Source organism: Oncorhynchus kisutch, linkage group LG25, assembly GCF_002021735.2.
Source record: "Oncorhynchus kisutch isolate 150728-3 linkage group LG25, Okis_V2, whole genome shotgun sequence".
NCBI lineage: Eukaryota > Metazoa > Chordata > Actinopteri > Salmoniformes > Salmonidae > Oncorhynchus > Oncorhynchus kisutch.
Genome location: NC_034198.2, coordinates 28,548,839 through 28,574,798, shown reverse-complemented (window position 1 = coordinate 28,574,798; position 25,960 = coordinate 28,548,839). Strand labels below are relative to the sequence as shown.

Sequence of the window (25,960 nt, the reverse complement as noted above, 5' to 3'; positions counted from 1 at the left end):
GTGTCTGTCTTTCTGTGTGTCTGTCTTTCTGTGTGCAGCTGTGCATGTGTGTGTCTGTCTTTCTGTGTGTCTGTCTTTCTGTGTGTCTGTCTTCTGTGTGCAGCTGTGCATGTGTGTGTCTGTCTTTCTGTGTGTCTGTCTTTCTGTGTGTCTGTCTTTCTGTGTGCAGCTGTGCATGTGTGTGTCTGTCTTTCTGTGTGTCTGTCTTTCTGTGTGCAGCTGTGCATGTGTGTGTCTGTCTTTCTGTGTGTCTGTCTTTCTGTGTGTCTGTCTTTCTGTGTGCAGCTGTGCATGTGTGTGTCTGTCTTTCTGTGTGTCTGTCTTTCTGTGTGTCTGTCTTTCTGTGTGCAGCTGTGCATGTGTGTGTCTGTCTTTCTGTGTGTCTGTCTTTCTGTGTGTCTGTCTTTCTGTGTGTCTGTCTTTCTGTGTGTCTGTCTTTCTGTGTGTCTGTCTTTCTGTGTGTCTGTCTTTCTGTGTGTCTGTCTTTCTGTGTGCAGCTGTGCATGTGTGTGTCTGTCTTTCTGTGTGTCTGTCTTTCTGTGTGTCTGTCTTTCTGTGTGTCTGTCTTTCTGTGTGTCTGTCTTTCTGTGTGCAGCTGTGCATGTGTGTGTCTGTCTTTCTGTGTGTCTGTCTTTCTGTGTGTCTGTCTTTCTGTGTGTCTGTCTTTCTGTGTGTCTGTCTTTCTGTGTGCAGCTGTGCATGTGTGTGTCTGTCTTTCTGTGTGTCTGTCTTTCTGTGTGTCTGTCTTTCTGTGTGTCTGTCTTTCTGTGTGTCTGTCTTTCTGTGTGTCCGTGAGATGTGCATGTAAAATGCATGTTTTCTTTCTTTCTTTTTATTTCACCTTTATTTAACCAGGTAGACTAGTTGAGAACACCTTTATTTAACCAGGTAGACTAGTTGAGAACACCTTTATTTAACCAGGTAGGCTAGTTGAGAACACCTTTATTTAACCAGGTAGGCTAGTTGAGAACACCTTTATTTAACCAGGTAGACTAGTTGAGAACACCTTTATTTAACCAGGTAGGCTAGTTGAGAACACCTTTATTTAACCAGGTAGACTAGTTGAGAACACCTTTATTTAACCAGGTAGGCTAGTTGAGAACACCTTTATTTAACCAGGTAGACTAGTTGAGAACACCTTTATTTAACCAGGTAGACTAGTTGAGAACACCTTTATTTAACCAGGTAGGCTAGTTGAGAACACCTTTATTTAACCAGGTAGGCTAGTTGAGAACACCTTTATTTAACCAGGTAGACTAGTTGAGAACACCTTTATTTAACCAGGTAGACTAGTTGAGAACACCTTTATTTAACCAGGTAGACTAGTTGAGAACACCTTTATTTAACCAGGTAGGCTAGTTGAGAACACCTTTATTTAACCAGGTAGACTAGTTGAGAACACCTTTATTTAACCAGGTAGGCTAGTTGAGAACACCTTTATTTAACCAGGTAGACTAGTTGAGAACACCTTTATTTAACCAGGTAGACTAGTTGAGAACACCTTTATTTAACCAGGCAGGCTAGTTGAGAACACCTTTATTTAACCAGGTAGGCCAGTTGAGAGCACCTTTATTTAACCAGGTAGACTAGTTGAGAACAAGTTCTCATTTACAACTGTGACCTGGTCAAGATAAAGCAAAGCAGTGCGACAAAAACAACAACACAGAGTTACACATAAACAAACGTACAGTCAATAACACAATAGAAAAATCTGTATACAGTGTGTGCAAATGAAGTAAGGAGGTAAGGCAATAAATAAGCCAATAGTGGCGAAGTAATTACAATTTATCAATTTACACTGGAGTGATATATGTGCAGATGAGGATGTGCAAGTAGATATACTCGTTCCAGTCATAGGCAGCAGAGAACTGGAAGGAAAGGCAGCCAAAGGAGGAGTTGGCTTTGGGGATGACCAGTGAAATATACCTGCTGGAGCGTGTGCTATGGGGGGTTGTTGCTATGGTGACCAGTGAGCTGAGTTAAGGCAGAGCTTTACCTAGCAAAAACGTATTGATGACCTGGGGCCAGTGGGTTTGGCAACGAATATGTAGCGAAATGGCTATTGTCCGAGATAGCTGTGAACCATGCATGCCGCTATCATCCTGTTAGCAGTTGACGTTAAAAACACCTATTTAATTTTAAAGCAATCAGTAAACCAACTATATGCAGTAGTAATCTCTGACGTGCTAGCAAGGCTGTGGGTCTTTACTCCAGGGTCTCTTTTTGTATATTTACTCCCAGATCAGAGGGCAGCTGGCTGGGTTTGTTTAGGCTGCAGTCCCTGGCCCTTCCACGGTGGTGGTCTCCTAACCTTAGTTTCATTAGGTGTTAACTCCTGCACCCTGCAGTGGGCGATGAAAGGACCAATCCCCTCTCTCTTTGGCCCTGAAGCCCGTCCCTCGCCGTGTGGGACATTCCATGGCCTTGAGACTGGCTGGACGCTTTGGAGGGTTGTCAGTAGTGGGTCGAAGGACACTTGTAACGGCTATAAACCCATGTAGAGAAATAGACAGAGTAGAAGGACACTCATAGCCTCTGTTGGCCTCGTGTTGAGACAGTCTGTAAACACCTCTGGCAGGTGGCAATGTGTTGACACACTTGTTGATAGGCTTCCCCCATCAGGGGATTTGGAGGAATCTTGAGAATTTGTGTTCTGTTGCTATGGTCTTTCTCCATCTCAATGCTTCCATTATCTGATCATTGCGGAGGGATTATATTTGCATGATGTTCAAACCAGTTCCAATGGTTATTATGCATGAATAATAACAGATTTTTTTTTTTTTTTTTTTTTTTTTTACCTTTATTTAACCAGGCAAGTCAGTTAAGAACACATTCTTATTTTCAATGACGGCCTAGGAACAGTGGGTTAACTGCCTGTTCAGGGGCAGAACGACAGATTTGTACCTTGTCAGCTCGGGGGTTTGAACTCACAACCTTCCGGTTACTAGTCCAACGCTCTAACCACTAGGCTACCCTGCAGATACAGAGAATTAGGAGGGATTTGTCTTGGGTAATGTATTGTAGTTGTTTGTAGGTGATGGCTGTTTTCCTTATCCCTTGAGAAAACACTTCATTATTAACTGGGCCCAAACCCTATCAAGTTGTCATGTCATTTTAGCATCTGTAGACCATTTGTAAAAGGACTCATTAAATAAAGTGATACCAAAATGTTAGTTAGGGCCGGGCACCACAGGCTGAAATTACATTTTTGCATCTAACTATATTTTTGAAATGTGTTAATATTTTGTCCCATTAATATTAATATTTTCGAAAAGTAAACATACATATGTCAAAAACTTGATGAACATTTATATTTGATTTAGTTTATCATACTACCGTCATCAACATTTGTATGAATTTTAAGCATTAAATGGACATACCTAAATACTTTCAAAGCTCACTACATTAAATGTCATTTAAAAGGATATTTTATAGCGTGTTACCAACTGGACTATAATTAGTAACTTACTTTGAAGGGATGGTGATTGGGTCTAAATATGCATTTGTTATAGTCTAAATTCAGTGCACTTGTTTTTAACTGTCATTTCTTAAATGTCAGATTCTTCCAACATGCCAACACATTTTTCTCAGCTTCAGAAGCATCTGCATTCACCAAATGTTGTGTGGTTTTCCTTAGATATATTCTCCAGACTTGCCCAGAGGGAGTTATTGATATGTTGGAAATGTTTTATTGTAGATAACATTTTTCTTTGGAAAAATGCGCCAAAAAAGCTTTTAGTATTTTACAGATAGAATGATGGAAAAAGTATTTATCCACAATCTGCTCTGGATAAGTCTTGGAGTGTCTTAACATAATGAAACTTCATCCAGTGTCCAGAAAAATGGCTTTCTGTGAAATGCAAATATGCACATATTAATGACACATCACTGCATTTGCATATTTTAATTAAACCTTTAAAAAATACAATTATAATCAAATATATTTGACATGAAACTGGTAAAAGTTGGTTATGATATGATTAATGGGGGAAAAAAATACCCTATGAGGGTGTGGTGCCTGGCCTTAACTCCAGCAGGTTTGGGGATTTTACAGCAAGTCAAGTGGCAAATTCCAAGTAGTTGTTTTAAACTCCCCAGCAGGTTTGGTGATAACAGAAAGATAGTGAAGTTTTAGAGCCACGTATCCATGGGCCCCTGTAGAGGTCTGCTGAGTATAGACATATCATAGAAGTAAACTACTATCCATTCTGAGGGGAGCAGGCTGCTGATATTTGTTTTTATCTCATCTGAATGGACTCCGGTTTCTCTGCATGAGGAGAGGACCGGCTGCTTGGCAGATGTCGCTCTGTGCTGTACGTATCAAGCGTCTCAGAGTAGGAGTGCTGATCTAGGATCAGTTTTGTCTTTTAATATCACAATGAATAAGATTACATTGACGGTACTTGATCCTAAATCAACACTCCGACTCTGAGACACTTGATACATCCAGACTCTGAACTACATTTATTTCAGCCGTGTGTTGCTGAAGGCTTAACCAATCAGCTGTGTTTAACTGAACGTCTAAACCAATCAGCTCTCAGGCTGGACAGCAAAATGTGGGATAATAGAACACCTCCATATTTGGTCTCTGATTCTGGCAGAGAAACACAACATTAATATTATGGTTTTACTAGTTTATTACTTGTTTATAATATACTGGTTCTTTGGAGTCAGGCATACTGCTTCTGTTGTAGTACTGAATATGATTTAGTAGCAAGCTTGTTGGAGAACCAGTAGTACTGCTAGTGCTGTCGGCCAGACTGCTCTGAAACACATGACTGTTTCCCAACACAGCCATACTTCTGCCAGACAGTCATCTGATGCTCTCTCTCTCTCTGTGCCCACAATCTGCTGCACAACTCTTCTACCCGCTTCAATAGGCTGTGTAACAGTGTGGACTGGAATTCTCCTCCAGTATGACAGGGGAAAGGGCTGAACTTTGTGTGTGTGTGTGTGTGTGTGTGTGTGTGTGTGTGTGTGTGTGTGTGTGTGTGTGTGTGTGTGTGTGTGCGCGTGCGTGCGTGTGGAAAAGCGTAAAGATACCTTCATAGAAAATGACAAAAGTAAAAGTCACTGAGTAAAAGTATTTAGTTTAAAATATACTTAACTATCAAAAGTAAATGTAATTGCTAAAATATACTTAAGTATTAAGAGTAATAGTATGAATCATTTCAAATTCCTTATATTAAGCAAACCGGCACCATTTTCTTGTTTTTTAAATGTACGCATATCCAGAGGCACACCAATACTTAAGTACTATTTTAAAGTATTTTTAACTAAGTATTTTGCATCACTGTCTAAGACTGCACCCAAAATGACACCCCATTCCCTAGATAGATAGTGCACTACTTTTGACCAGCAATACCTTGATCAAAGTAGTGCACTATCTAGGGAACAGGTTGTCCTTTGGAATTAGTCTAAATTCGGACCACATTTCTGTGGCACCATTTGTGCAAAGAAGCTTGGAGGCTGCTGCCATAGTTTCCTATTAAAACCCCCTAAGGTCGAAGTCCGCCCCACCGCTGAAACCTAATTTGAATTGTACAAAAATCACCATAAAAATCTGTCAGTTTAAGCTAGAGATATCTGTTTTGCATTTGATGAAATCTCAATCCACCGCATCCGCCTATGTCGCAATTCCGCATCTGTGGTGAAAGGTGACAGAGCTAGAGCAGTGTTTGTCAGACCAGGAGACATCTGTGGTGAAAGGTGACAGAGCTAGAGCGGTGTTTGTCAGACCATGAGTCATCACAAAAATCGGTCTCCTCACAAAATCGTCTGTAGCGTCCGAACAGTTTGGCCTACAAACTAATATTACCCCTCTGTGGAAAGGTGACTCTCACGAACACATACACGTGAGGCCTGTGTCACCTATAGCAACAAGACAAGGACTGCCACAGGAAAGGAAGACGCAGAGTTACCTCTGCTGCAGAGGATAAGTTCATTAGAGTTACCAGCCTCAGAAATGGGCAATTACTTGCACCTCAGATTGCACCTCACAGAGTTCAATGGTCGAATTGCTGCAAAGAAACCACTACTAAAGGACACAAATAAGAAGAAGAGACTTGCTTAGACAAAGAAACATGAGCAATGGACATTAGACCGGTGGAAATCTGTGCTTTGGTCTGATGAGTCCAAATTAGAGATTTTTGGTTCCAAATGCTATGTCTTTGTGAGACGCAGAGTGAATGGATGATCTCTGCATGTGTGGTTCCCACTGTGAAGCATGGAGGAGGAGGTGGGATGGTGCTTTGCTGGTGACACTGTCAGTGATTTATTTAGAATCCAAGGCACACTTAACCAGCATGGCTACCACAGCATTCTGCAGCAATACGCCATCCCATCTGGTTTGCGCTTAGTGGCACTATCATTTATTTTTCAACAAGACAATGATCCAAAACACACCTCCAGGCTGTGTAAGGGCTAATTGACCAAGGAGTGGGACGAAGTGCTGCATCAGATGACCTGGCCTTCACAATCACCCGACCTCAAAACAATTGATACGGTTTGGGATGCGTTGGACCAAGAGTGAAGGAAAAGCAGCCAACAAGTGCTCAGCAATGTGGGAGCTCCTTCAAGACTGTTGGAAAAGCTGGTTGAGAGAAAGCCAAGAGTGTGCAAAGCTGTTATCAAGGCAAAGGGTGGCTACTTTGAAGAATCTCAAATATAACATATGTTTTGATTTGTTTAAAACTTGTTTGGTTACTACATGATTCCATATGTGTTATTTCATATGTTTTGATATCTTCACTATTATTCTACAATCTAGAAAATAGAATAAAAAGTTTTTTTGAATGAGTGGGTGTGTTCAAACTTTTGACTGGTGGTGTATATATGTATATATATATAAAGTAAGGGGTTAAATCTGTTGTTCCATGTAGTGAATATGTTATTCAGTGTGTTTGTATGGGCTAATAGCCGTAAGGCCAAATAAATAATATTTTCAGCAAAAACATTTTTGATACTCCAAGGGGTCTTATTATACATATAGCTCATTATACAATGGGTGGGTCTAATCCTGAACGCTGATTGGTTAAAACCGCATTCCACCTGGTGTCTATTCCAAAAATTACCACCGGGTAAATCTACGACGTTAAAATGCCTATTTACTCTGTTCTGTCTGCGCAATCCACTGTTATACTAGCCCAACAAAGCAATTTATAAACTTGATCTCCACCATAAAAAAAAACATCTAAAAAGTATCTAGACATTATCTCACATTTATTTTATACTAACATTTATTTTTTAACAGCGAACATTTGTATAAACCCTGCTGTCTGTGACATTTGCAAAATGTCTCATCTCGACTCCAAAAATGTTGAGTCAGGGTGAGACAGATGTGCAGCTTTTCTCAGCCAGTCGAAATCATCAATCAGCATAATTTGTATGTATATATACGAAGAAATATCAATAGAAAACAGGTAAAGCGAAACGAAGTGGCACATTTTCCTTGTTTTACCATCCTTGTGGGGACTTCTGGTCCCCACAAGGATAGTACAACCAAGCTTTACACACACAAAGAGATGGAGATAGTTCTGGAATGTTTATCCAAAATACAAGATGCTAAGCGATTATTTAGAGGAACACTTTCAACACGCAATATTAATGAAGAAAACAAGTCCATGGAACTGGAAGATATGCACTGCTTTACTCCATATTCAGACTCCCCCTAACATGACATAAATAACACTATAACGTTTTGAAAATGAACTTGCAATTGAATTCACTTCTTTAAAAAAAAAATGTTTATTGTGATATACAGTGCTCTGTTTATCTCTGTGAGTTGGTGTATTTGGAACTAGCCATGGGAGAGTTTTTCAATGCCGGCATTACCGTTGAAACAATTTATCTTTGAAGTATTTTAATACAATATGATATTTGTAGCTACTTTTTAAGTAAATGCCTGCAGTCAACCTTTGCATTACGTTAGGAGATAAAGAAGATCGTGTTCTTCATTTCACCTGTCACATCATTTTTCATTATGAAGCTTACTGGTAGACCACCGTCACGTGGAGTTTGTTTACAACGAGAGACCGGAGTCTTGTGAGTCACTCACTGTTGTGCAGCACGCGCCATGTGATCTAGTTAAAGTATGGAATTCACAACTACATTTTGCCAGCTATATATCTTATAACTATTAAGTTAACTGTTATGTGATTTTCACACTACTCAACTGAGCTGGCCAGGTTACTAGAGATGTGCATTTTCCCCTTTCAAGACGATTCAATAGGTATCTGGATACATCGGCTCCGATACAGGAACTATACATTTTAGTTTGAAACTGTTCTGGGTATAACCCTGTAAATTACATTGTTGTAACTCAACCAATAAAGCCTAATATTGCGCAAGCCAGTTCACAAACATTTGAACGCTGAAGGTGACCTTCAGATAGAAGTGCCAGATTAGGAATAGGCGATCAGCGCGCGAATCTGCGCGCAGTTTGACAAGGCTAATGATATTGCCTGGGGTTGTTCATCATTCAAAATGCCTTGTAGATCAACAATTGTCAACATAATTACATGTTTAGTTAGACATTGAAGAAGAGGATGCAGTTGTCACAAAAGATGTGCGGTATTTTCAGAAGGTAGAAAGAAAGTCATTTGAGCAAAACATTTTAGTGAACCTGCAATATGAATTGATTTCTGACGGATGCATGCTACTTTTGGGGTCCTGCTGACCAACGCACAGGGACAGATGCATATCTGTGAATAGTTACATCCCTAGTGCTTATGCATCAGTTGCTGAAACCATGCTGAAAAGAAGAAATACTCCTGTGGCTGTAAAGTTTGGCTCGGGCCAGCACAATATTGGGAAATGTGTAGGACGAGCGCAGTGTGTTACTACAGTATGAATATGTTATGAGAAATTATAGGAATTCAGAGGTTATTATTAACATCTTATGATCAGTAAACTTATGACCCACTACATATACAATTGCTTTTTTGGAGGCAGGGGATGTTTAAACGAGGCTGCCTGGATCTTTAATTTATAGACCCTTGCGTTGATCTAAACCCATTCTTGTGATTGTGTTTTTGCTATCCATTGTAAATAATGTTTGTAGGCCTATGTAGCCTAATTGTATCTATGATTGTATGTCATGTTCTTTTCATATCTGTAAATTGATCAATGAAATCAAGCCACAGTCAGCCATGATTAACTAAGGCCAGAACCTAGGAAGAAACCTAGAGAGGAACCAGGCTATGAGGGGTGGCCAGTCCTCTTCTGGCTGTGCCAGGTGGAGATTATAACAGAACATGGCCAAGATGTTCACATTTTCATAGATGACAAGCAGGGTAAAATAATAATAATCACAGTGGTTGTCGAGGGTGCAACAGGTCAGCACCTCAGGAGTAAATGTCAGTTGGCTTTTCATAGCTGATCATTCAGAGTATCTCTACCGCTCCTGCTGTCTCTAGAGAGTTGAAAACAGCAGGTCTGGGACAGGTAGCACATCCGATGAACAGGTCAGGGTTCCTTAGCCGCAGGCAGAACAGTTTAAACTGTAGCAGCAGCACGGTCAGGCACCTGTGTATCTTTTCAAACTATATAAATTAGTAACCCGCAGTGTTTGCCATTATACCATGATGAAGACAGCTTGGCTGTCCAAATGTTGGTTATTAAATTATTGCATCTGAGCTCTCAGTGTGCAGCTCTCCTTTTCTTTTTCAAGATGTTCTTTAGCTGATCTGAACCACGCTGGACTGAACTGGTCTGGTTACACATCCACCATAGTTGCTGGAACGGTACTGGACAGAAAATAAGTGTCAGCACAGTTTGGTTCAATAGTGTGAAAGGAGGCCTGGGAAGCAACTAAAATGTTAATTTGAAGATGTGATGAGTTAGGTCTAACTAGGAGTTAGGATCTCGTCCCACCGCATATAAAATGTCTGTTTTGGAAGCAGGGATTGTTCCTAAGCTGATGTTCAGATATTCACACCACAGACCAATGAGACCAGGGCCGTTATGGTCACAGTTGGCTTTGCTTTCATCCCCCTTCTTCTCTCAGAACAGTTAATTTGGCAGCCACAGAGACAGTGGCTGAATCCCAAATGGCACCCTAATTCCCTATATAGTGCATTATTTTTGACCAGGACCCATAGGGCTGCTATTCGGGACGCAGACACACTGTCTCCAGCTCACATAATACAGAGTCGGTCTTGCCTTCTGCTTTGTGGATATCGAGTTACATAAGAACTATTGAGTTAAGGAATCAGGATGGTAGATTGAAGAATACACCTATTATGTCAAGTGTTTGGGAATGCACATTATTGGTTAATGTGTGTGTGTGCATGTGCTTCTGTCTGTCATTTCTGTCTGTCCGTCTCTCCGCCCTTTCTGTCTGTCCATTCTCTCAGTTATCTCTCAGAGGAGGCCAGCAGATCCAGTCATACTTGAGTGAGATGCCATGTGTCTCTGTCTGTCAGTGTCTGTCTCTCTGTTATGACTATGCCTCACCTCATGTGTTTGATGCAGGCCTGTGCCCACCGTTGGAAGAACGTCTACTATGACTCTGAGCTCATCCTTCCCCATGGTTACTGTTCCATCATCCCTCCTACGCTACAGGGCCGGACCCAAGCCCTCATCCCCTGCTATGAAGGTACAGAAGTACACACACACACACACACACACACACACACACACACACACACACACACACACACACACACACACACACACACACACACACACACACACACACACACACACACACACACACACCAACTGTACAGGACAGGACCAAAGCCCTAATCCCTTGGTAAGAAGGTACAGTAATGTGATACAGTAATAATCTTTTTGGATTACTGTACCCCTAATTAGATTTTTCTCTGCCTGAAGTACCCCCTCATGAACGATTGATCGTCTTCCAACGTAACCCCTGCTTATAGGCCAGTTACTCTTATAAGTAATAGCACACCATGCTGAGAAACACTGCTTCACATCCACTTCATGATGGATTAGATCAAATCATGTAGAATCATTTCCTTCCTGGTAAACTATGCATACACGGATGCCTTCATTCTTAAGATGAACAGATAGACAGTAAGGTCATGGTTACTGCATGAACATTTCAATGGAATTCTTCCATCAGCCAAATTGACTCACACTGTACACAACTTAGACACAGACAGAGACTTTACCAAAGTTTACTGAGTTTATAAGTAGGATGAGGGGAGAGGGCTTGTGTGTGTGTTTAAGCTGTGTATACCCTCGGCCCCGGGTTAGACAGTGCAGGTAGTTTATCATGGCACACGTTCTCTCCGGCTCTCACAATGAGTTATAGATTTACTGCACACACACACACACTCCAGACCACTGACTGATATCCTGACTTTAAAAGCTAGCTGGCGCTTTTTGAGCCTTGAAGTGTGTTCACTATTCCTCTCTCTCTCTCTCTCTCTCTCTCAAACCAACTTAAGAGAGAAATATGAGCTCTCAGTCTGCAACACCTACCGATTCCAAGGACACACACACTTCATTATGCTGCTAAAGGATCAAATATTACACACACACACCCTATGCATCTAGTCATGTTTTATTTATTTATCCGTTATTTTACCAGGTAAATTGACTGAGAACACGCTCTCATTTGCAGCAACGACCTGGGGAATAGTTACAGGGGAGAGGAGGGGGATGAATGAGCCAATCGTAAACTGGGGATTATTAGGTGACCGTGATGGTTTGAGGGCCAGATTGGGAATTTAGCCAGGACACCGGGGTTAACTCCCCTACTCTTACGATAAGTGCCATGGGATCTTTAATGAACTCAGAGAGTCAGGACACCCGTTTAACGTCCCATCCGAAAGACGGCACCCTACATGGGGCATTGGGGATATTTTTTTTAGACCACAGGAAAGAGTGCCTCCTACTGGCCCTCCAACACCACTTCCAGCAGCATCTGGTCTCCCATTCAGGGACTGACCAGGACCAACCCTGCTTAGCTTCAGAAGCAATCCAGCAGTGGTATGCAGGGCAATATGCTGCTGGCAATATGCTGCTGGCAATATGCTGCTGGCAATATGCTGCTGGCAATATGCTGCTGGCAATATGCATTATGATCTGAAAGGAAAAACTGATCCCAGATCAACTGTCCTACTCTGAAACTCTTTGTTTGCGCCATTGTGACACCCGTTCTCGCGGGCCCTTGTGCGCAGTTCCGCAAGGGGCTGCAAGTGGGGGGATCTCTGACAACGATGAGACAGCCTGTAGGGAGGAAGTCAGAGACCTGGCAGTGTGGTGCCAGGACAACAACCTCTCCCTCAATGTGATCAAGACAAAGGAGATGATCGTGGACTACAGGAAAAGGTGGGCCGAGCACGCCCCCATTCTCATCGATGGGGCTGTACTGGAGCAGGTTTAGAGCTTCAAGTTCCTTCGTGTCCACATCACCAACAAACTATCATGGTCCAAACACACCAAGACAGCCGTGAAGTGGGCACAACAAAGCCTATTCCCCCTCAGGAGACTGAAAAGATTTGGCATGAGTCCTCAGATCCTCAAAGTTTTACAGCTTCACCATCGAGACCATACTCTCTTTACCCCTACCTACATGTACATATTACCTCATTACCTCGACTAACCTAGCCCTCACACATTGATTCGGTAACGGGTCATTTCCCTAGAATGTTCTATACAAGTGTCATGGCATGCGTCCTAAATGGCACCCTATTCCCTACATAGTACACTACTTTTGACCACAGCCAGGATTTCATTACATTACTTGTTTTGATTCAGCCAAGTGAGTTTCTTTTTCAAATGAAGGCAGGCCTTTATTACTTGATTGGACTCGCAGGTTTAGATTTTCTTACATTTTTTTCCTTTCTGCTATTGCTTCCAATCTCACAGAGCCACTGCAGCTAGGCGCACACACACACACACACACACACACACACACACACACACACACACACTTCAGCTAGGCCTCAGATGGGGCCATGTGTACCCTGTGATTCAGAGAGATCCAAGCCGAATATTGTTCTGTAACTCGAGAGGTAGTGTCCCCCCAAGTGTGAGTTTATGTTGAATGTTGCCTTACTCTGTAGTTTGTAACTCTGCTTCCTAAATGTCACCCTATCCCCTACATAGTGCAATACCTTTGACCAGGGCCCATAGTGAATCCCATAGGGCTCTGGTCAAAAGTAGTGCACTATATAGGGAATAGGGTGACATTTGTAACAATACCTAACTTTCTTCCTCCTGATTCCAGATTCCTACTTGGCTGGCGCTGAAGACTTTGACTAGGTCCATATGGAATACAGAAATAAGAGGAGTGAAAGTGCTGGCTAAGACACAAAGCGAAATCATTTGTGGTTTGTTTTTTCTTTGCAGACTATAAGCAGAAGTATGGGGAAGAGCACGGCTCGTGCCAAGCGGGGATAGCGGGCGTTTTTACTGAGGTCAGTAGCAGTGCATTCTCCATGTTCTACTTTTCTCTTCTTCTAATGCATGTGATACTGCTTCTGTCTCTGTTAGTTCCGTCATACTGTTTGGAAGTTGCTCTTTCAGTCCGGGATATGTTTTAATGCTCGAATACACATGCACACTCACACACACACACTGGACAGACACAGACGCCCCGGACACACACGCTCACCACAAGCACAAACAAACACACAGACGACAGTCATAGTGTTTTTAGCAACGCGCATGCCCGTCCACTTGAGAATCTGTCTTTTTCAGCCATCTATGTCCTGGGTTTGAGGTGTGAAAAATCCAATTGTCACTCAAATCTCGCAGGATTGAATGCTTTCATTTTACTCCTGCGACTCTTTTCTACTCTTGTTCGTGCCTGTCGTTTTTTCTCGTTAACGTTATGACCGCGGAAATGTTTGTAATGACCTGTCAAACAAACCACGGTAATGGCTGAAATGGGCTCAATGGAATAAATTGGCTATGAGAGCATTAGAGCTCGGGAATTTAAAATCTCGACACTTACATCACAAGTAAGAGAAGAAAGATAACTTTATTTTGTGGAATTTCAACAAGTAATCATTTGACACAGCTGAAATGTTTACAAATGAAATACGCTGAAATAAAAGCAACTTCGGAAACTGAACACTGGGTTTATAGTGGTATTATTTCTGATCTAGCAAACAACCTAAAGTATGTATAGAAAGATGTCAACTAGATCCAAGTGATTTTTTACCTGGCGGTATCCTGCTATTGACACACAAGTTGAATTATGCAATAGAACATGACAACAACAGTAATTAATGAAAGGGAAAGGGGGATACCTAGTCGTACAACTGAATGGATTCAACTGAAATGTGTCTTCCGTATTTAACCCAACCCCTCTGAATCAGAGAGGTGCGGAGGGCTGACTTAACCAACCTCCAATGAGGCAGTCTAGACAGCACAGATGAGTGCAGGCAGACAGAGGAAGGTTTTGTGGTTGCAGCCCTGTTCTAATGCCTTTAAGTTAATTCATATATGCAAGTCAAATAAAAAGTTGCATGGACTCACTCTGTGTGGATTAATAGTGTTTAACATGATTTTTGAATGACTACCTCATCTCTGTGCCCTACACATACAGTTGAAGTTGGACGTTTACATACACCTTAGCCAACTACATTTAAACTCAGTTTTTCACAATTCCTGACATTAAATTTCCTTGTCTTAGGTCAGTTAGGATCACCACTTTATTTTAAGTATGTCAAATGTCAGAGTAATAGTGGAGAGAGTGATTTATTTCAGCTTGTATTTCTTTCATCACATTCCCAGTGGGTTAGAAGTTTACATACACTCAATTAGTATTTGGTAGCATTACCTTTAAATTGTTTAACTTGGGTCAAACATTTCAGGTAGCCTTCCACAAGCTTCCCACAATAAGTTGGGTGAATTTTGGCCCATTCCTCCTGACAGAGCTGGTGTAACAGTCAGGTTTGTAGGCCTCCTTGCTCGCACACACTTTTTCAGTTCTGCCCACACATTTTCTATGGGATTGAGATCAGGTGTTTGTGATGGCCACTCCAATACCTTGACTTTGTTGTCCATAAGCCATTTTGCCACAAGTTTGGACGTATGCTAGGAGTCATTGTCCATTTGGAAGACCCATTAGAGACCAAACTTTAACTTCCTGACTGTTGTCTTGAGATGTTGCTTCAATATATCCACATAATTATCCATCCTCATGATGCCACCATTTTGTGAAGTGCACCAGTCCCTCCTGCACCAAAGCACCCCCACAACATGATGCTGCCACCCCCGTGCTTCACGGTTGGGATGGGGTTCTTGCAAGCCTCCCCCTTTTTCCTCCAAACGTAACTATGGTCCTTATGGCCAAACAGTTCTATTTTTGTTTCATCAGACCAGAGGACATTTCTCCAAAAAGTATGATCTTTGTCCCTATGTGCAGTTGCAAACCGTAGTCTGGCTTTTTTAATGGTGGTTTTGGAGCAGTGGCTTCTTCCTTGCTGAGCGGCCTTTCAGGTTGTGTCGATATAGGACGCGTTTTACTGTGGATATAGATACTTTTGTACCTGTTTCCTCCATCTTCACAAGGTCCTTTGCTGTTGTTCTGGGATTGATTCGCAATTTTCGCACCAAAGTGCGTTCATCTCTAGGAGACAGAACGCGTCTCCTTCCTGAGCGGTGTGACGGCTGCGTGGTCCCATGGTGTTTATACTTGCGTACTATTGTTTGTACAGATGAACGTGGTACCTTCAGGTGTTTGGAAATTGCTCCCAAGGATGAACCAGACTTGTGGAGGTCTACAATTGTTTTTCAGAGGTCTTGGCTGATTTCTTTTGAGTTTCCCATTATGTCAAGCAAAGAGGCACTGAGTTTGAAAGTAGGCCTTGAAATACATCCACAGGTACACCTCCAATTAACTCAAGTTATGTCAATTAGCCTATCAGAAGTTTCTACAGCCATAACTTCATTTTCTGGAATTTTCCAAGCTGTTTAAAGGCACAGTCAACTTAGTGTATGTAAACTTCTGACCCACTGGAATTGTGTCATGCACAAAGTAGATGTCCGAACCGACTTGCCAAATGTATAGTTTGTTAACAAGAAATTTGTGGAGTGGTTGAAAAATTTGTTTTAATGACGCCAACCTAAGTGTATGTAAACTTCCGACTTCAACTGTATATGTGAAGTCCCTCAGTCGAGTATTGACTTTCAAGCACAGATTCAAACACAAAGACCACAGAGGTTTTCCAATGCCTCACAAAGAAGGGCACTTATTGGTAGATAGGTGAAAGAAAAGGAGACCCTGAATATCCCTTTGAGCATGTTGAAGTTATTAATTACACTTTGGATGGTGTATCAATACACCCAGTCACTACAAAGACACAGGCGGCCTTTTTAACTCCGTTGCCGGAGAGGAAGGAAACTGCTCAGGGATTTCACAATGAGGCCAATGGTGATTTTAAACAGTTAGAGTTTAATTGCTGTGATAGGAGAAAACTGAGGATGGATCAACAACATTGGAGTTATTCTACAATACTAACCTAAATGAGAGAGTGAAAATAAGGAAGTCTGTACAGAATAAAACTATTCTAAAACATGCATCCTGTTTGCAATAAGGCACTAATGTAACTGCAAAAAATGTGGCAAATGAATTCACTTTTTGTCCTGAATACGAATCATTATGTTTGGGTCAAATCCAACACAACACTTCACTAAGTAACAATCTTCTTGTTTTCAAGGATGGCAAAATCCTAGAGGAAAATGTGCTTCAGTTTGCTTTCCAACAGACACTGGGAGACAAATTCACCTTTCAACAGGACAATAACCTAAAACTCAATACCAAATATACACTGGAGTTGCTTAGCATTGAATGATCCTGACTGGCCTAGTTCCAGTTTTGACTTAAATCGGCTTGAAAATCTATGGCAAAACTTTAAAATGGATGTCTAGCAATGATCAACAACCAACTTGACAGAGCTTGAAGAGTTTAAAAATGGGCAAATATTGTACAAGCCAGGTGTGCAGAGCTTTCAGAGACTTACCCAGAAAGACTCTAATCGCTGCTGAAGGTGATTCTAACATTTATTGACTCAGGTGGTTGAATACTTACAGTGCATTAGGAAAGTATTCAGACCCTTTGATTTTTCCACATTTTGTTACAGCCTTATTCAACTTTGTTGAAGCACCTTTGGCAGCGATTACAGCCTTGAGTCTTCTTGGTTATGACGCTATAAGCTTGGCACACCTGTATTTGGGGAGTATTTGTAAGCTCTGTCAGGTTGGATGGGGAGTGTCGCTGCACAGCTACTTTCAGGTCTCTCCAGAGATGTTCCATCGGGTTCAAGTCCAGGCTCTGGCTGGGCCACTCAAGGACATTCAGAGACTTGTCTCGAAGCCACTCCTGCTTTGTCTTGGCTGTGTGCTAAGGGTTGTTGTCCTGTTGGAAGGTGAACCTTCACCCCAGTCTGAGGCCCTGAGCGCTTTGGAGCAGGTTTTCATCAAGGATCTCTCTGTACTTTTCTCCTTTCATCTTTCCCTCAATCCTGACTAGTCTCCCAGTCCCTGCCACTGAAATACACCCCCACAGCATGATGCTGCCACCATGGCTCACCGTAGGGATGGTGCCAGGTTTCCTCCAGACGTGATGCTTGGCATTCAGGCCATAGAGTTCAATCTTGGTTTCATCGGACCAGAGACACTTGCTTCTCATGGTCTGAGAGTCTGTAGGTGCCTTTTAGCAAACTCCAAGCGGACTGCCATGTGCCTTTTACTGAGGAGTGACTTCTGTCTGGCCACTCTACCATAAAGGCCTGATTGGTAGAGTGCTGCATATATGGTTGTCCTTCTGGAAGGTTCTCCCATCTCCACAGAGGAACTCTGGAGCTCTGTCAGAGTGACCATTGGGTTCTTGGTTACCTCCCTGACCAAGGCCCTTCTCCACCGATTGCTCAGTTTGACCGGGCGGCCAGCCCTAGGAAGAGTCTTGGTTGTTCCAAACTTCTTCCATTTAAGACTGATGGAGGACACAGTGTTCTTGGTGACCTTCAATGCTGCAGAAATGTTTTGGGACCTTTCCCCAGATCTGTGCCTCGACACAATCCTGTCTCGGACCTCTGCGGACAATTTCTTCAACCTCATGGCTTGGTTGTTGCTCTGACATGCACTGTCAACTGTGGGACCTTATATAGACAGGTGTGTGCCTTTCAAAATCATGTCCAATAAATGTAATTTACCACAGGTGGACTCCAAGTTGATCAATGGAAACAGGATGCACCTGAGCTCAATTTCGAGTGATATTGAAAACATGTTTTCGCTTTGTCGTTATGGGGTATTGTGTGTAGATTGAAGAGGAAATTGTTTTATTTAATCCATTTTAGAGTAAGGCTGTGTATTTGTTTTAGTTTTTTTCATTCATCTTGAAACATTTTTAGAATGTTTCTTCCACTTTCACAACACAGAGTATTTGTGTAGATAAAAAAAAAAATACAAATCCATTTGAATTCCAGTTTGTAACATATATTTTTTTGAAAAAAGTAAAGGGGTGTGTACTTTCTGCTTGCACTCTATTTATGCAAATTAGGCACATATAATTGTATTTATTTTAACACAAAATATAAAATAAATACCTGATACCATTACAAAATGTATATTTGAGTGCACTCTAAGGGGGAAAAAAGGGACATTTTACAATTTATAGTACCAGTCAAAAGTTTGGGCACGCCTACTCTTTCAAAGGTTTTTCTTTATTTGTACTATTTTCTACATTGTAGAATAATAGTGAAGATATCAAAACTATGAAATAACACATATGGAATCATGTAGTAACCAAAAAAGTGTTAAACAAATCATGTTTATCATGAGATGCTTCAAAGTAGCCACCCTTTGCCTTGATGACAGCTTTGCACGCTCTTGGCATTCTCTCAACCAGCTTCATGAGGTAGTCACCTGAATGCATTTCAATTAACAGGTGTGCCTTGTTAAAAGTTAATTTGTGGAATTTCTTTCCTTCTTAATGTGTTTGAGCCAATCAGTTGTGCTGTGACAAGGTAGGGCGGTATACAGAAGATAGCCCTATTTGGTAAAAGACCAAATCCATTTTATGGCAAAAACATCTCAAATAAGCAAAGAGGAAATGACAGTCCATTCTTACTTTAAGACATGAAGGTCAGTCAATCTTGGTCCAAGCAAGTAGGTGTGTCCAAACTTTTGACTGGTACTGTATATTGAATACTTGAATTCCCACCTAAACTACATTAATTATTTGTCCGTGCCAGTAAAATGTTTTATGTGCTATAATTCATTCAATAGTTTATGGTTTTGGAGTGCCTTCATCCATTGTCTAACTGAGGCATTTATTAGAATTGTTTTTAAAAACATTTTAGCAATTTTGATGACAGACAAAGAAATCTACCAAAGCCATGTTAGTCTCCTTACTCATTCCTGTTTCCATAGGCTACTAAGAGGGGTTAACCTGACTTGACCTCTCTGATACACTGCCTTGTCAGAAGGAAATAAAGATTTATTTTGCTTTCACAGCGGAAACGCACAAGTCAGTTAAGAACAAATTCTTATTTACAATGACGGCCTAACCCGGACGACACTGGGCCAATTGTGCGCCGTCCTATGCGACTACCTGGAATCGAACCAGGGTCTTTAGTGAGTGCCTTAGACTGTTGCGCTACTCGGGAGCCCCATAGCTCTCTGGTCAAAATGTGTGCACTATATAGGGTATAGGGTTCCATTTGGTACACAGCCATTCTCTTTGTACTTAGTCTGTGCTTTTGATGAGATTAAATAAGGACATATCAAAGAGGTAGTGCACCGTTTAAAGTTGTGCCAATCCATTAAAGTGTAATCAGTAATTTGACTTATTGAGTTATTTGCTGAGCTGTCTGAATGTCTCTGTCTGTGTGCCCAGAGAAGAGCAGTGTTCTGTTCTATTCTGATCAGGCCCTGGAACATAACAGCACCAACACCACCACCATTATCTTACTTGACAGAGAGTAGCAGTTCCAAGCCCAAAACCAGGTCTGTCTTTCAAATTGCTGAGCTGTCTATATGCCAAGAGAAGTCTTCCTATTTGAGGAGCATCACCTAACAGCAGTAGTATCCAGAACCCAAGTCCATTTATCAAATCAGTTCAGACCATTATTTCATTCTACCGTGGCTCCAGATCATGTAAGAACTTTGCCTAGTTAACCTTCAAAAGGAATGAAAAAATAAAGTTGTGCAATTTATAAATCTAAAAAATGGTTTCAAGTTACCATGAAATCAGTTCAGACCACAGACCATCATTTCACTCTGCACCCCGTACTGTGTGGTATCTAGCCTGGAATCCAAAACTGCAGCCTGTGGGGAATCTTAGCCTGGCTCCAACCTGAATATCACTCAGTTTCATTATTGTTTCACTTCACAGGTTTAGTCTGGAACTACACCAATAGACAGACACTTGGACTGTCTAGATGAGAAATTATTCAGTTTGGATTCCAGGCTGTGTGGAATCAACATTGTATGAGACCTTTGCATAGTGCACGGCTGAACATTTATAAGGAATGGGAAAATAAGTTATGTAAGAATAGGAATAGCGATGAGCATCCAAGTTGCATATCAAGGTTGTGTTACCAGAAGGTCAGGGGGTTGTTGGACTCAACAACGGAGTCGTCTGAACAAAGGAGCAAAGAAACAACACATTTTTTCCACCACAGAATGTCCATACACAGACAAGCGAAGAGCTGTCAGACTCTTGGACAGTGTTTCAGTACAGAATGTCAGGATCTGAGGAATGTTAGATATAATAGACAGCTGTTGTTCTTAACCTTTGTCTCTGAATTGTAGCTAATGTCTTAGTATTCTAGTGTTTCACAGATGTGTGACAGCAGGAGGACAACATTCTGACATTCTAAAAATGAAGTGACAGCAGGACACATCTCACATTCTAGAATCTAGTGAAAGCGGGATGTATCTGACATTCTAGAATCTAGTGAAAGCGGGATGTATCTGACATTCTAGAATCTAGTGAAAGCAGGATGTATCTGACATTCTAGAATCTAGTGAAAGCGGGATGTATCTGACATTCTAGAATCTAGTGAAAGCGGGATGTATCTGACATTCTAGAATCTAGTGAAAGCGGGATGTATCTGACATTCTAGAATCTAGGGAAAGCGGGTTGTATCTGACATTTTAGAATCTAGTGAATCTTTACTTCCTGACTGGATCATTTCTTGTCATTCCGTTAAATTTTTGATGTTTTGTAACTTTCGTTAGGTCGACTGTGAGAGACTGGTGGTAAATTTGGAGTCACTGACCTGATATTTTTGTTGTTTGCTTATTTGTTTTTAATTTGCTCTGTCTGTTGTAGGTATATGCAGGGGTGAAAATAACCAGTACAGCACAGGAGTACTGGAAAAATAAATTGTGTGGGTACACCGAAACATCTGAACATGAGCCTAAATCACAATAATTAAAACAAAGATCCCAAGAAAGCTGTAGGTCATTTCATTATTATTTATCATTACCGCATGTCAGTGTAATTACAAATGAGCAAATGGACTTGAAACCTGAGGAAGTACGCTCCAAAATGCGGTGTGGTTCGAAAATAACAGTGACATTTTGCCAAGGCAGAGATAAGTGGCCGAAATGCGCACAGACAGCAGTAGACGGATCAATACAGGTCAAAAGTCCTATTTGAAATTCGCAGAATGTCATTCATTATACTCTTTGGTGTTTTCTATCAGCTGTCTCTTTCCCTTCATCAAATGACTGGTGCACAGTGCACTGTATGGATGCGGGAATGATTTTAGAGTGGACAAACATGCGCAGGCAGCCAGGCTTAAAGGAGCCTTTTCAAGTGATTGTTTGACAATCAGATGAAAATATCAGGACTAGAGGTCGACCGATTAATCGGAATGGGCGATTAAGTAGGGTCGATTTCAAGTTTTCATAACAATCGGAAATCGGTATTTTTGGGAGCCGATTTTCGATTATATATAAAAAAAAATGTATACCTTTTATTTAACTAGGAAAGTCAGTTAAGAACACATTCTTATTTTCAATGACTGCCTAGGAACTGTGGGTTAACTGCCTTGTTCAGGGGCAGAACAACAGATTTTCACCTTGTCAGCTCAGGTGTTCTAATCTTGCACAGTTAACTGGTCCAACGCTCTAACCATTGCACTCCATGAGTAGTCTGCCTGTTACACGAATGCAGTATAAGCTAAATTGCTAGCTAGCATTAAACGTATCTTATAAAAAACAATCAATCATAATCACTAGTTATAACTACTAGTCCAGTTTAGCAGGCAATATTAACCAGGTAAAATTGTCCCATTTCTCTTGCGTTCATTGCACGCAGAGTCAGGGTATATGCAACAGTTTAGGCTGCCTGGCTCATTGCAAACTAATTTGCCAGAATTTTACGTAATTATGACATACATTGAAGGTTGTGCAATGTAACAAGAATATTTAGACTTAGGGATGCCACACCCGTTAGATACAATACCAAACGGTTCCATTTTTCACTGAAATAATAAACGTTTTGTTTTCGAAATGATAGTTTCCGGATTTGATCATATTAATGACCAAAGGCTCGTATTTCTGTGTGTTATTATGTTATAATTAAGTCTGATTTGATAGAGCAGTCTGACTGAGCAGCAGCAGGCCCGTAATCATTCATTCAAACAGCACTTTTGTGCGTTTTGCCAGCAGCTCTTCGCAAGCACAGTGCTGTTTATGACTTCAAGCCTATCATTGGTGTAACCAATGTGAAATGGCTAGCTAGTTAGCTGGGTGTGCGCTAATGGAGCGATGGGTAACGATGCTTCGAGTGTGGCTGTTGTCGATGTGTACCTGGCTCGAGCCCAGGTAGGGGTGAGGAGGGGGACGGAAGCTATACTGTTACACTGGTAATACTATAGTGCCTATAAAAACATCCAATAGTCAAAGGTATATGAAATACAAATGGTATAGAGAGAAATAGTCCTATAAATACTATATTTTATCTACAACCTAAAACCTCTTACCTTGGAATATTGAAGTCTCATGTTAAAAGGAACCACCAATTTTCACATGTTCTCATGTTCTGAGCAAGGAACTTAAACGTTAGCTTTTTTACATGGCGCACATTTTTACATGGCACATATTACTTTCTTCTTCAACACTTTATTTTTGCATTATTTAAACCAAATTGATCATGTTTCATTATTTATTTGAGGCTAAATTGATTTCATTGATGTTTTATATTAAGTTAAAATAAGTGTTAATTCAGTATTGTTGTAATTGTCATTATTACAAATGTTTAAAAAAAATTGTCCGATTAATCGGCATCAGCCTTTTTGGTCCTCCAATAATCGGTATTGCCGTTGAAAAATCATAATCGGTCGACCTCTAATCAGGACTGGTTGTGTTTATGCCACATTAAAAGGCAATACATTTTAAAGGTGTTTTTTTAAATTTCACCTTTATTTAACCAGGTAGGCTAGTTGAGAACAGGTTCTCATTTACAACTGCGACCTGGCCAAGATAAAGCACAGCAGTGTGAACAGACAACAACACAGAGTTACACATGGAGTAAACAATAAACAAGTCAATAACACAGTAGAAAAAAAGAAAAAAAAGAGTCTATATACATTGTGCGCAAAAGGCATGAGGAGGTAGGCGAGTAATTACAATTAACCTGATAAATGATCAGATGGTCATGTGCAGGTAGAGATACTGGTGTGCAAAAGAGCAGAAAAGTAAATAAATAAAAACAGTATGGGGATGAGGTAGGTAAATTGGGTGGGCTATTTACGGATGGACTATGTACAGCTGCAGCGATCGGTTTGCTGCTCAGATAGTAGATTTTTAAAGTTGGCGAGGGAGATAAAAGTCTCCAACTTCAACGATTTTTGCAATTCGTTCCAGTCACAGGCAGCAGAGAACTGGAAGGAAAGGCGGCCAAATGAGGTGTTGGCTTTAGGGATGATCAGTGAGATACACCTGCTGGAGCACATGCTACGGGTGGGTGTTGCCATCGTGACCAGTGAACTGAGATAAGGCGGAGCTTTACCTAGCATGGACTTGTAGATGACCTAGAGCCACTGGGTCTGGCGACGAATATGTAGCGAGGACCAGCCGACTAGAGCATACAGGTCGCAATGGTGGGTGGTATAAGGTGCTTTAGTAACAAAGCGGATGGCACTGTGATAAACTGCATCCAGTTTGCTGAGTAGAGTATTGGAAGCTATTTTGTAGATGACACCGCCGAAGTCGAGGATCAGTAGGATAGTCAGTTTTACTAGGGTAAGTTTGGCGGCGTGAGTGAAGGAGGCTTTGTTGCGAAATAGAAAGCCAATTCTACATTTGATTTTGGATTGGAGATGTTTGATATGAGTCTGGAAGGAGAGTTTACAGTCTAGCCAGACACCTAGGTACTTATAGATGTCCACATATTCTAGGTCGGAACCATCCAGGGTGGTGATGCTAGTCGGGCATGCGGGGGCAGGCAGCGGTTGAAAAGCATGCATTTACTAGCGTTTAAGAGCAGTTGGAGGCCACGGAAGGAGTGTTGTATGGCATTGAAGCTCGTTTGGAGGTTAGATAGCACAGTGTCCAAGGAAGGGCCAGAAGTATACAGAATGGTGTCGTCTGCGTAGAGATGGATCAGGGAATCGCCCGCAGCAAGAGCAACATCATTAATATACAGTGCCTTGCGAAAGTATTCGGCCCCCTTGAACTTTGCGACCTTTTGCCACATTTCAGGCTTCAAACATAAAGATATAAAACTGTATTTTTTTGTGAAGAATCAACAACAAGTGGGACATCATGAAGTGGAACGACATTTATTGGATATTTCAAACTTTTTTAACAAATCAAAAACTGAAAAATTGGGCGTGCAAAATTATTCAGCCCCTTTACTTGCAGCAAACTCTCTCCAGAAGTTCAGTGAGGATCTCTGAATGATCCAATGTTGACCTAAATGACTAATGATGATAAATACAATCCACCTGTGTGTAATCAAGTCTCCGTATAAATGCACCTGCACTGTGATAGTCTCAGAGGTCCGTTAAAAGCGCAGAGAGCATCATGAAGAACAAGGAACACACCAGGCAGGTCCGAGATACAGTCCAATTAAAATCTTTTGTCAATTATTTGCATATCTGATACCTATCGGCAATGGTGGGAAAAGTACCCAATTGTCATACTTGAGTAAAAGAAAATAGAAAATGGCTGAAGTAAAAGTGAAAGTCACCCAATAAAATACTGGTTGTAATGACCGTTATCATTACAACCACTCAAAAATGTAAAGGAACAGTGACAGGAAATGAACATTGCATCTGTGTCCTACTTCAGAGGCTACATCAGAGTAAAAGTCTAAAAGTATTTGGTTTTAAATATACTTAAGTATCAAAAGTAAATTTAATTGCTAAAATATACTTAAGTATCAAAAGTAAAGGTATAAATAATTTCTAATTCCTTCTATTAAGCAAATCAGGTGACACAATGTATTTCTTAAAAAATGTACCTATATTTAGGGGAACACCAAAATTCAGACATAATTTACAAATGAAGCACTTGTGTTTTGTGAGTCCGCCAGATCAGAGGCAGTAGGAAAGACCAGGGATTTTTGTGTCATAGAAAATGTATGGATAAAAACTACATCATTTTCTTTAAGAATGTTATTAAGTAAAAGTTGTGAAAAATATAAATAGCAAAGTGATGACTTAAGTAGTACTTTAAAGTATTTTTACTTAATTACTTTCCACCACTGTCTATCGGATATTTTCCCTAATGTGTAAACAGCAAAAAAAGAAAACACATTTTTGGACTTCCGATTAATACCACCTCCTATGTGGATCTAAATCCTTATCCAAACCCGATCCTCCATGTGCGACTTCTGTCTGGATGCTCAGATCAGTTTTCTTTAGCTCTGAAGTGGTTTTATTGCACATGACTGTTATCATTACAACCACTCCAAAATGTAAAGGAACAGTGACAGGAAATGAACATTGCATCTGTGTCCTACTTCAGAGGCTACATCAGTGTGAATGCTCAAATCTGATATGGTTCACATGTA

General features: G+C 41.0%; 1 protein-coding gene across 1 annotated transcript in view; it reads left to right on the top strand.

Annotated features, from left to right (window-relative positions):
• itga9 (integrin, alpha 9) overlaps nucleotides 1–25,960 on the top strand; it is a 135,531-nt gene that overhangs the window by 6,580 nt on the left and 102,991 nt on the right. Inside the window, exons 4-5 of the mRNA XM_020461012.2 lie at nucleotides 10,474–10,597; nucleotides 13,327–13,394. Coding sequence (XP_020316601.2) covers nucleotides 10,474–10,597; nucleotides 13,327–13,394 — 192 coding nt within the window. The remainder of the gene's footprint in view (nucleotides 1–10,473; nucleotides 10,598–13,326; nucleotides 13,395–25,960) is intronic.